The sequence below is a fragment of the Ruditapes philippinarum genome, unplaced genomic scaffold, assembly GCF_026571515.1.
Source record: "Ruditapes philippinarum isolate M1 unplaced genomic scaffold, ASM2657151v2 ctg2226_1_1_1_1, whole genome shotgun sequence".
NCBI classification, from domain to species: domain Eukaryota; kingdom Metazoa; phylum Mollusca; class Bivalvia; order Venerida; family Veneridae; genus Ruditapes; species Ruditapes philippinarum.
Window position 1 is genome coordinate 76,159 of NW_026853784.1, and position 12,221 is coordinate 88,379.

Here is a 12,221-nt window from a genome sequence, read left to right on the forward strand (position 1 = left end):
TAACCTTATCATAGAAAATGGTGAAACTTATAACCTTATAATAGAAAATATCAAGCATAACCATTTACCTTTGTATATCATAAAGTATTATTTAAAACATAAGATATATTTCATATAATATAACTTTAAATTTGTGAAATATTTGTTACATATTTAGATTATTCAAATCATTAACATATTTTAAGGTGAGAATTTGCAGTTACCAGGCAAACAGCCTAATTCAGTTTTGAGATTATCCAGTTCCTCCAGTGCTCTTTTCTGATCCTCAGTCAAATTATAGTCATCTACTTCTGAATCTTCATTATCACTCTGCTCTCGTGCAGTCACTTTCTCTGTTTTGTCATCCTTAGACACATCTTTGTCCTTTTCCATCGTGTTTTGATTCTACAAAGGTAAAATATCAACATTTTTATAACATGAACAGTTTCGGGTTTTATCATACATTTGAATAGCAAGTTTTAAGTAATAATGACATAATAAAGTACAATGTATTGTGTTCAAAATAATCTAATAAAAGGTCATAATAACATATCTTTGCATACATAAAGTTACATAATAATATACATGTATAAACTTAAAATTATGTTTTATTGAAATCAATTGAAAGGGAAAAAATGTAATTATCTTTTAAATATTATCATTTAGACAAATCTATTTTTCATTAAACAAATTCATTATAACATGATCATAATACATTTTGATTGGTTGCTAGCTTTGTGATATGAATGTTTCTGTTTAAGTTGGTAGATATTTCATTTAGATATAGATATTTCATTTAGGTCCAGATATTTGACTTTCTGAGACTACTACAAAATGATTATTATTTGTGGGGAACTAATTTTTGTGGTTCTTGTGGAAAGGTCAATCCGCGAATTTAAGATGCGACAATTATCATTTTGTCTGCTATAAGATTATTTTTCATCACATAATTAACATTTTACCTTTTGGAAAAATAGACAGTTCATGAATTTATGAACCCACCAAAATATTCTTTATGACAAAACATAAATTTACACAATGTACATGCCAAAACAAGGTGCAATTAAACTCTAATCTCTTTATCAGATTTCAGATTGCCCCAATATCATTATGATCCTGTATAAATGCCAGTAAAGTAATAAATAGTAAAACTTAATAATATTAGATTATTTCAAGTAGTAGGTAAATCTTGCTGTTACAAGTTATTGCCAACTATTATGGTATTAGAGGTTGTATATATTATACAGTAGAGTTGAAAGGTTTAGGTATAGAGGTGTATCAGGAGGCAATGTCCGCACACAAATACCAAGTTATAAAATGAATGTACATCAAAAAGGCCGGGATTAAGTTTGGTTCAATGATTATGTTTTGATAAAATATTTTGATAAATTTGATACACAAATTGAATTTACATTATGTTTGATAGTACTATATCAAGTAAGAAGATTTCATGAATCAAAAGTTTTCTTAAAAATTCAAAGATTTCAGATTAAATATATTTTTTTTCCTTTCTGATAGGTTTAAATGTTTAATCTATGCTAAAGAAGAGCCAGGATTTAAAGTTAAATGTCTACTATGCTAAACTATTACTAGTTATTTTCATATAAAGTTAGTTAAGGAAATAATGTAAATATGCAAAATTTATAAGAACAGATCTATGCCTTGCAAAAGTTTACACTTTAAAAGTTCTGAATTCAAATTAAGCCAAATTTCAGTGCAATAAATTTTAACACTTTAACAATTTAATTGCTGGATCAATAGATAAAATCCCCAAAGATGAATTGTCAAGAGTAGATAGCATTATACACACGTCAGAAGGATAAAATAAAGTAGAATAAACAATCATTAAATGCATTATTAATACGATGAAAAGTTGGTTGAAATAAATCATCCAAGGCACATATATAGTAAAGTTTGTAAACAGTTATTTCAATGTTTAGGAAACAACATTAAACAAAAATTGAAAGATGTTATACAAGTATTATGCAATATTAAGAAATCAGGTGAAAACTTTTAAGATTTGTGTACCTATGTTAATATACAAATACAAACAGATCTCAGTCTTGAAATATTGTATAATTAAGTTAAAACTACACTAAAATCTATAGAAAGTACATGTAGCTAAGGCTGTCTTTAACTTATTCACTTAATGTTTAGTTTACTTTTGAGATTAAACATAACTTCAAGAAATAAGTTTATAATAACAATATGAATGGATTTGTTGTCATGATTATATGATGGATACATGTCAGCTGTTATTTGCCTTTATAAAACATCTGAAATGACTGTTAGTTATTAAGGAATATGTTATGGCATCATTTTAACATAACGTGTTACCGTATGTTAGGACTTCGGTTAATATTGACTAAGAATCATCAAGTACATGAGCTTTAGATTTATATGACGTGTTCATTGCTATGAATTAGTAAATATATAATTTAAAGAAAGTCAATATTTCATGAGGGTACTCGCATTACAAACATCAATTATGTGTTCTAGGAGAATAAATTTCACACTAACTGAACAGCTGAATAATAAATGAAGACTAGAGATGCTATACTTAGATAAAGTGATAGAATAGTTTTTGCTTGGTTACATTTTTCTCTTTTTTAAACACCATATATATTAAGATACATGTAAGTAGAAATTGTGTTAAATAATAGACAGTACTCCCTATTAACATTTATTGAAAATACAGTGTTATACCATTGACAAAAATACCCTTGGCCCGAAGACAGTGCATTTACACATACAAAAACATGTATAAGAAATAAACTGTATCTTCCATATTTTTTGGTTGAACATTGCCACAAATTAACTTTTCCTGACAGGTAAACATATCATATTTCCCTTTCATGCATTTTTGTCCAAAATCCAAATATGATCTTAAATGATGTTACATTACATTTGTTTATGCACAATATACAGTGTAATATTATAACAATATTTAAGTGAAAATAATAACAATGTGACAAGATGAATTTTGTAAAAAAAAATAATGAGATATCAAAATCACCTCTTTCTGTTTCTTATTTTTTTCTTCACTTTCAATATAAGAGTTCAACTCCTTTTCAAAATCATCAAGTTCAGTACTTGCCATATTGAATCATCCTGTAATATCAAATACATACTAATGTGAAACACTGAACATGCAGCACTCTCTGATATTAATGACTTAGTTTTCACTGTTAAACTAGCATTTTATTCATTATGTTAAAGGCCAAACTGTTAATAAGATAGTCTGCTATAAAAAAGTTCAGACTGTCAATAAGAGAGTCTACTATAAAAGATTTGCAACAGAATCTGTAACAAACAATAGGATTAGTGTTAGAAATGACAAAGTAATTAAACAAGCTGGAAGGTGTGCAAGTTCTACTTGTTGTCACATGAAACTAAAGTTTGAAACATAGAATTGTATAACTATTCTAAAATTGCCTGAAAAGAAACAGCTACAACAACATAGGTAGATTGTTGAATTCAAACTTATTACTTGTATAAGCTTATGATCACTGCAGAACACAGAATACATTGTTAAGAAAAAGAAATCTAACATTCTATATGTATATTTGACAGACTTTGAATAATCTTTGACTTTTAGACCTTCTAATTCCAAAAAAAGATAGTCAAGGGTCTCACTGGGCTAATGGTTAAAGTTACCAAGTTCAAACCATCTTGCCCTTAACCACTCTTGGTTTGAATCCCACCAGGAACTTTGCATTCTTTCATGTGAAGATGCTATCCCACTCACTTATGGAAGGTTTATGGTTCTACCCACATATACAATTGTGCCTGAAGTAATAATGCACCCGGAGTTTCCCTCTGCCACTAACACTTAAAAGTCACCATTCATATGTTCACATCAAATTTATGTGAATCATGTAAATAAACTAGAAATGTGTCATCATGCCACGGATGCAGCCAAAATTTCAGATGTTATAATATTTAGTTCCAAATTTGTTTGCACAAATTATTTTTTTTATTTTAAGTTCAAAGCCCTTAAAACTTTTCAATGTTAACACAAAACATTTCCATACATTACAATGTTCAAGGCACTGAAATTATTCAGTCTTAACCTTTTGAAAATAGCATATTTCATATTTGTAGCCAAAATAATGGCTACATACATTTCCACAAAAGTATGAGTGCTGAAACTGAAAGTTCAAAATTTTTCCAACATCAAAGAAAGATAACTTTGTCCAAAATCAGTGAACCACGACCAAATTCAAACTTAAACTGCTTATTCCTAAGATGTATCTATATTATTTTCAAAGTGAAAGGGATATAACTCTGCCAAAAAATCATCAAACCATGACCAAATTCCAACTTGACCTGGGTATTCCTTTGACATATCCATATGTCAAATTTGAGTTGAGGGGCTTTACTCTGCCAAAAATCATTGAACCATGACCAAATTAGAACTTGGCCTGGGCATTCCAAAACCATATCCATATGTCAAATTTGAGTTGAATGTGTTGTACCGGTGGGGAGATAATAAACAGAAACTGAAAATTTCATATTATTTTCAAAGTGAAAGGTGCATAACTCTGCCAAAAATCATTGAACCATGACCAAATTTGAACTTGACCTGCGCATTCCTTTGACATATCCATATGTGAAGTTTGAGTTGAATGTGTTGTACCGTTGGGGAGATAATGAACGGAAACTGAAAATTTCATATTATTTTCAAAGTGAAAGGGGCATAACTGTGCCAAAAATCATCGAACCATGACCTAATTCGAACTTGACCTGTATTTTATCATGACATATCCATATGTCAAATTTGAATTGAATGTGTTGTACAGTTGGGGAGATAATGAATGGAAACTGAAAATTTCATATTATTTTCAAAGTAAAAGGGGCATAACTCTGCCAAAAATCATCGAACTATGACCAAATTCGAACTTGACCTGTATTTTCTCATGACATATCCATATGTCAAATTTGATTTGAATGTGTGCAACAGTTACTAAGATAATGAACGAAAACTGATGATGACGGAATGACGGAAGGACGGAATAGGGTAACACTATATGCCCCCGCCATCTAATGGCGGGGGCATAATAATAAAAATGCCCATTAAAATTAACTACCCTAAAAATGACAAAAAGAAATCTGGAATACACACTATTCTTGAAAACTATGTACAATTTAAATACTAAGGTACCACTAACTTATAGATACTCTGAATTTTTGCTAAAATAGTATTGGGTTTCTCTATGCTAATTTTTGTGTGCTGCATCACAATGTGGTTTTCAAAATCAATTCTTTTGTAGTACTAATTAATTTCAGGGAAACTGTTCTTGTGTACCATAAAAATTGGATACAATTATATGTACTCCTTTAAAAACCCAGTGTGCATACCAAGTTGTAATTGAAATCTTTACTTAAAATAAATCACAGTACAAGTATCAGTTTAAGTAAATGATCAAAGACAAGTAACATCTTGAGTGGTTGGATCACTCTCGGCATAGACTAATGCTTTAAGCAAATACATGTTGTATTATGATGTAAAGAATATCTTACTAAATAAAAGCATGACACTGTAAAACTATTTTCACTATCATATTATCTTTTTTAAAATTCCAGCATAGTATGTTGCCCAACCTCAGCAGACAGAAGGGGAGTAACTCTTAGTCTAGTGGATAAAATAGCCACATTTTGGCTGCAAAATACAGGCACAGGTTACTGGTAAAGATTATCAAATTATTGAACTATTTTTAAAGAAATGTTCATAAATTTTTTGTATTTTTTTGTTTTTGGTTAAAACTTAAAACATCATGCTAATTTTTTTGAATCCATTTGTAGGAATAAATGCACTGATTTCTTATGATCAGAAGCATTTACTTTCATTAAATTATTGTTTTTTCATAACATTTATTAGGATTTTACGCCAAGCATTGGTCTAACAATACTTAAGACAATCTGCCAGAACAATAAATGTCCCTATGCAAAGATCCATAGGTTCTGATTACCGTTATTTTCAAGGGGATGCTCACAGCACCCACTGGGAACACAACAGTATAAATAAATCACTCTTCAGCATTTAAAAAGAGAGGGAAATTTGACAAATAAGAATGTTAAGATTAATTTCAAGTTGCTTCACACTAGCAAAGTCAACGCAAAACTTCAGATAACAATTTATTACACAGATCTACTTCATGTTAATTAAATGTGTTACATTCATTCATCATATGTTACGTTTCACACTCACAGCAATATTCACAAAATGGAGGGGAATAGGATTAGACACGCAACACACCGTGCATTTTTCAAACATTCAAGAAAGTGAAAATAATTTTTCAAAGAAATATATCCATACTGTACAATTCGTGAAAATGACAACAATAAATTCCGTTACCAGTTCAAAATCCAATGTCAAGAAGCCATATTTCAATCGACCTCAATTTTTACAGAATTGTTTGGATCCGTCACTTGGCAATGCTACCACCTGCTTTGTTTATTTAGTTTCGAATTCCAATATTTTATGTAAAACGGAATAAACAATGTTGTCAAATAAGTAATTAATTATATTTATTTTAGAATAAATATATAAATATAAAATTTGAAAGTAAAGTAAAAAATAAGCTCTAAAAGTGTATTTTGTTTAAATTGATTAATTCGAATATTTGGCAGGTGTCTTATAACGGCTTAGTATAAAACTTTACGAATCGCGCATGATGACTTTACTAAACCATTAACCGACACGCACTTTTCTTTGCCATTATTTTAACAATGTCATTACGTTACTAGTTATGCCAGATCTACAATCCCAATTTAAAGATCTATCATATGGATGATGATAAATCTAAATGAAAATAAGTCCCTTGTTGGAGATTAGAAATCTTCGAAACAGATGACAGATTTTTTTCAATGTCCATTTTAATATTATTTATTTATAGGTAACACTGGCCTTATATTTTTTTACATGTATGTATGTCGGTCGAAAGCTTTACATAGCTTATGTTTTGTGAAATGTTTTACTTGTATACAGACAATAAATAAATTTTGATTTGATGACTTGATTTGTTTCTAGAGATGTTTGGGTTATTCAGACCCACGCTTCTCGATCCTTGTTTTTTTACATGAGTGGAAATTGTCTAGTATTCCTATAGGTACATGTGCGGATTTACAAGTAGTATTCGGGAAGACAAAGACCCTAACATACAGCAAGTAAATCCTGAACATCATCAATTTTAGTAGCAAAGGATTGAATTTCATATAACTGTTTAAAAAGTTGAAAACTTACTCTGCGATTGACCTTATTTCACAGTCACATCTGGTGTTATGCTTCACATCTGGAGCAGCGGAAATTCACAAATACTTTTTACCGATGCTCATTTTAGATACATATGGGGTCCCCCGTAATCTCTTTCCCTCAAGATTTACCATGGTTTGGTTATTTTTCCCATCGATAAATACTTGATTCCCCGTCTCCAAACATAGTTATCTGCATACTATTATGTGTTATTTACAGCAACTTCAGACTATAGAAAATTCTCTTTTTAACTTTTTCGAATTTTTGACCCGCAAACATGTCTTCGCCCTCGCTAGGGTTCAACGTTGTTAAGTTTCATATTCGGACAAAGATGGCACTGTACAGATACTGCTACTATAACAACGAAAATTGCACAAATGAAGATATAAGAATACCTATTTTAATTAAGTTAGAGGCAGATCAGACCAAACGATTAACAGTTAATGCACTCTGCGTTTATCATTATTATTTTTATTTATTTATTTATTATTGTTTTGCACTAGTAGAATGTTGAAGAATTATCTTAAGGTTCCAATGTTGTTAGAATATTGATCAGAATCTGCTGAAATATGACATTTATATATACCTATATTTTATGTAACAATCGTATTTAATCAAGCTACATATTCTATGTATATCAAACATTGAAAAATTTTATCATTAAAGTAAAGAGTTTTGAAGTTTTACCAGTTTTTAGGCGATAAAGAAACATTAAAACTATTATCGATACACGGACATTATTTCAATGTATCATGACAAGCTAAGAGACATTTCGTATTTTTTAAAACCAAGATTTTTTTATTCGTTCTCCTATTTTGGATGCTATTGGAATATATAAGTTATGTTTTCATCTTTGCCAATTTTGAATTCCACACTTAGCCCTAATAAGAGACATTGAACATATTTCTGATAATTTGATGTAAACGTGTAATTTTTCTCTTTCCTTATTTCACCAACTGTTACACAGGCAGCTGATACTAATCTTCTTACATACGTTTATGTGTTTTACTTTCTCTATCAACTATCACATGTAGTAAACAATGGTTATCTTTCTTCTATCGTTCTGTCTTAGAAATGAAATGGCTAATTGTAAAGTTGGTTTTTATAGCATATATTTTGACTCTCGTATCCATTCTTATGTTCTTTCCCGAAATTGGAGTGACGGAGGATAAAAGTAATGAAAAGTGTCAAAGAGAAATAGACCGGATAATTCAAAAGTATGAACATACTTTAAATCAAACCGTTCAAAATCTTAAAAAGGAAGATCACACAGAAGAAACTTCTGATGAAGATATCGGACCAGGTAAGATTTTCTTATAATTAATATAAATTACAGTTAAAGTACTTACTGCCTATAAAAAAGTTAAATTGGATTTTCTTACCTATAGTGAGATGCAGTATACAAGTCTGAAATAACTTATGTTTCACAACAGTTAAAAGCACTGTTATTAATTAATAAAGTAACAATTTTTCCTTCTATGTCTTTAAAACTGTTTTGGTTAGTGTGTTATACAAATACTGAGTTTTAATGAGTTTTCATGGAAATATTTTTTTTTTTGCCACGGACATAAAATGCCAATACCACAATTTAACTATAATCGACTTTGTGATGTACCCTGAAATACATGTCAGTTTTAATTCCATAGGATTATTTTTAGTTCGAACAGTTTTAGAACATCTCTTTGATAAGTATCTTTCAAAAAGTGACCTTTGATTTGTTGAATAGTAGCTATCTACACCTGCAAAAACAACATGGAGTCATTGTGATATACAAATCAATTTATATAAATAGTCTGCTTTTTGTATGTCTACAAACACTCGAAATAGTAACAGCTAGGAGAGACATATACTGGTGCACAATTTGTCGTCTTATAGTAGAAGACAGAACACGTGTTGTTACACCAGCTGCTTTAATATGCAAATTAAGCTTATGAAATTAGCCATTCATATAACGTATTATGTATAAAAGAACGTACACCTTTGTCCCGTTAGTATTATTACAAGTTATCTAATACTAAACGAATTTTAACAAAACGAGATAAGAGTTTAGAATAAATGGAACTAGAAAAAACTATAAATGCGTTTAACCAACTATTACAGGGTCGCTCGGCCGAGATGTTGATCTAAGTAGGGTATCACTCAGCGACAGTGAACAAGGAAAGAGGCAAAAACTTCTAGCTCAACATGACTATGATGCTTTTGTTAGTGATTTGGTATCTATATACCGCGTTCTTCCAGATACCAGACCTGATGTGCAAGTATTCCGAATAGTATTAAAACAAAATGAACAAATGCATCAGTCAATTGTAACCCATGCCGTTTTTCCGGGGTGTAGAAAAAATTAGATGTTTTAACCTCTTCTCCCGTACTTGGTAAAGAAAAAAACGTGATTTTCTCTCTTGTCCAACTTTGATAAGTCTCCACTATTCAGGAATTGGGGCCGGTATAACAATTGGCAGTAGTAAATAGCGACTTAAAATAAGTACGCCACATTTCTGCTAAAGCCACATTTTTGCAAACGTTATAATATTGATCAGAGCAGCTGCAAGAGTGCATTTTATATACACGCACTCGTGTATATACCTTATCTGTATTAATTAACTACGTATGCGATAATAGAAGTTTTAATGTGAATGAAATTTGTAGGTGATATTATAGATTTACAACAGATATAACAAGTTGATTAAAACCAGTAGTGAATTCAAAGGTCGAAATATTGAATATATTGTGTCAGCTTGTGCCGAGAGACATTTCTAATTGCGAAGTGCAGGAGTCTACATTGAGAATGAACGAAAATATTTTAGATTAATTAGATATACCTAATATATTGACCATACCTCATATAGAATATACGCAAAAGTAATATATGATTATCATCGCATAGATTATTTTTACCGTTAACAGTATGAACATAATGAACAAAATAAACACGTACCTGGCGTTCCAACATTACAAATTTAAATCACCGATCTCAATAACCGGAGCTTATCAGAACTGTATTTACCGCTTGTATGGAGGAGCGATCTGACAAAAGACAAAAAGAAGCTGAGCAAACCATACAAACTAATACATTAATTCAAACTGTTTGACAATTTTCTCTAGGTGACACATGCAATAGTGTTGTGCTGTAAGTTATATAAGACAATAAGAGTTGATTTTTCAATATGTGGTCTTCGTTTGTTATATTAAGTGATGCAATATCATTTGCGTAGCTAAAGTACAACAAAAGTAATAACGGTTTTTTTTTGTTGTTTCATTTTATTTATTCCATTAACATGTTTTATAAATGTAGAACCAATGTCACTATTGGTATTGAAATGACATTTTTGTAATACAAAAACAAAACATTTTGGCGTCAGTTCACTTTAGTAATTGCATGTTTATTTATAATTTATCATCGGTTGATATTTTTTCAATAGTTTATCGAACAGATATTTCCTTTTACTAACGGCTGCCTTCCATGCTTCTTCTGATTCAAAGTCATCTTCGTCTCGAAGCCTTCTCATAGTTTGTTTGACAGCTCTGTGAAAGCGATCCTTTTTTACCGATTCAAACCACATAATCCTGAACAGATACTTTTTCATCACTGCCCTTCTGATCACCGGAAGTAGCTTGTGGTAAGCTTTTTTGCTGGCATCCTTTTCGCTTATGTCATTATCATCTTCCATTATCTCGGAAGCTAACGAGTTCACTTCTTCCTGATGTTCATCATAACCGTATTTGACGATATCCCACCAAGGGTCAATTGTTTCTTCAGCTAGTTCTTCATCCGATTTACTTTCCAAATCCGATTCCTCTGTATCGTTGCTGTCACTGATTTCTGATTCCTCATTCTCTTTCGAACGGGTGTCCTCTTCGTGAACGGATTTCTTATGTCTAAACAAATTGTACTTCTTTGCAAAGTTTTTGTCACAATCGCTGCAGGCAAACATAATTTTAAGTTGAATGCACTCACTTATAAAACCTCTGTGTAGTTCGAGTTGCGAACGATAAATGACTGAAACGTTAATTCAACGCTAGAGGTAAATATACTATTGTCGAGCAGGATCAGACTTGAGCTCATAATGAGACAGTTAAAACGATATTTGAGTCTATTAAAGTCCCATAGAGGACTGTCCTCTAGCCCGCTCATTCCTGCTCGTAGATTGCTCTTCCTTTCCCGAACTGTCCTCTTGCCTGCTCATATCTGCTCGTATATTGCTCATTTATTAAAAAAGGCCATCTAGCCTGCTCACACCTGCTCGTAGATTGCTCCTTCATTCCCAGACTGTCATTTAGCCGGCTGCTCGACAATAGTATATTTACCTCTAGCGTTGAATTAACGTTTCAGTCATTTATCGTTCGTAACTCGAACTACACAGAGGTTTTATAAGTGAGTGCATTCAACTTAAAATTATGTTTGCCTGCAGCGATTGTGACAAAAACTTTGCAAAGAAGTACAATTTGCTCAGACATAAGAAATCCGTTCACGAAGAGGACACCCGTTCGAAAGAGAATGAGGAATCAGAAATCAGTGACAGCAACGATACAGAGGAATCGGATTTGGAAAGTAAATCGGATGAAGAACTAGCTGAAGAAACAATTGACCCTTGGTGGGATATCGTCAAATACGGTTATGATGAACATCAGGAAGAAGTGAACTCGTTAGCTTCCGAGATAATGGAAGATGATAATGACATAAGCGAAAAGGATGCCAGCAAAAAAGCTTACCACAAGCTACTTCCGGTGATCAGAAGGGCAGTGATGAAAAAGTATCTGTTCAGGATTATGTGGTTTGAATCGGTAAAAAAGGATCGCTTTCACAGAGCTGTCAAACAAACTATGAGAAGGCTTCGAGACGAAGATGACTTTGAATCAGAAGAAGCATGGAAGGCAGCCGTTAGTAAAAGGAAATATCTGTTCGATAAACTATTGAAAAAATATCAACCGATGATAAATTATAAATAAACATGCAATTACTAAAGTGAACTGACGCCAAAATGTTTTG

The 12,221-nt window shown here is 31.4% G+C and overlaps 2 protein-coding genes across 2 annotated transcripts in view; one reads left to right on the forward strand and one right to left on the reverse strand.

The window, feature by feature from the left end:
* LOC132737867 (coiled-coil domain-containing protein 181-like) overlaps nucleotides 1-6,481 on the reverse strand; it is a 30,986-nt gene extending 24,505 nt beyond the window's left edge. The window contains exons 1-3 of the mRNA XM_060725232.1: nucleotides 6,338-6,481; nucleotides 2,996-3,090; nucleotides 204-384 (exon numbers count right to left, since the gene is read on the reverse strand). Of these exons, the coding sequence (XP_060581215.1) occupies nucleotides 204-384; nucleotides 2,996-3,079 (265 nt within the window). The 5' untranslated portion in view covers nucleotides 3,080-3,090; nucleotides 6,338-6,481. The remainder of the gene's footprint in view (nucleotides 1-203; nucleotides 385-2,995; nucleotides 3,091-6,337) is intronic.
* A 1,198-nt stretch (nucleotides 6,482-7,679) lies between these two features.
* LOC132737863 (uncharacterized) lies at nucleotides 7,680-9,657 on the forward strand. The gene is made up of 2 exons (XM_060725229.1): nucleotides 7,680-8,537; nucleotides 9,335-9,657. Exons 1-2 carry the CDS (start codon nucleotides 8,309-8,311, stop codon nucleotides 9,577-9,579), a joined length of 474 nt encoding a protein of 157 aa, XP_060581212.1. The 5' UTR covers nucleotides 7,680-8,308; the 3' UTR covers nucleotides 9,580-9,657.
* The last annotated feature ends 2,564 nt before the right edge of the window (nucleotides 9,658-12,221 follow it).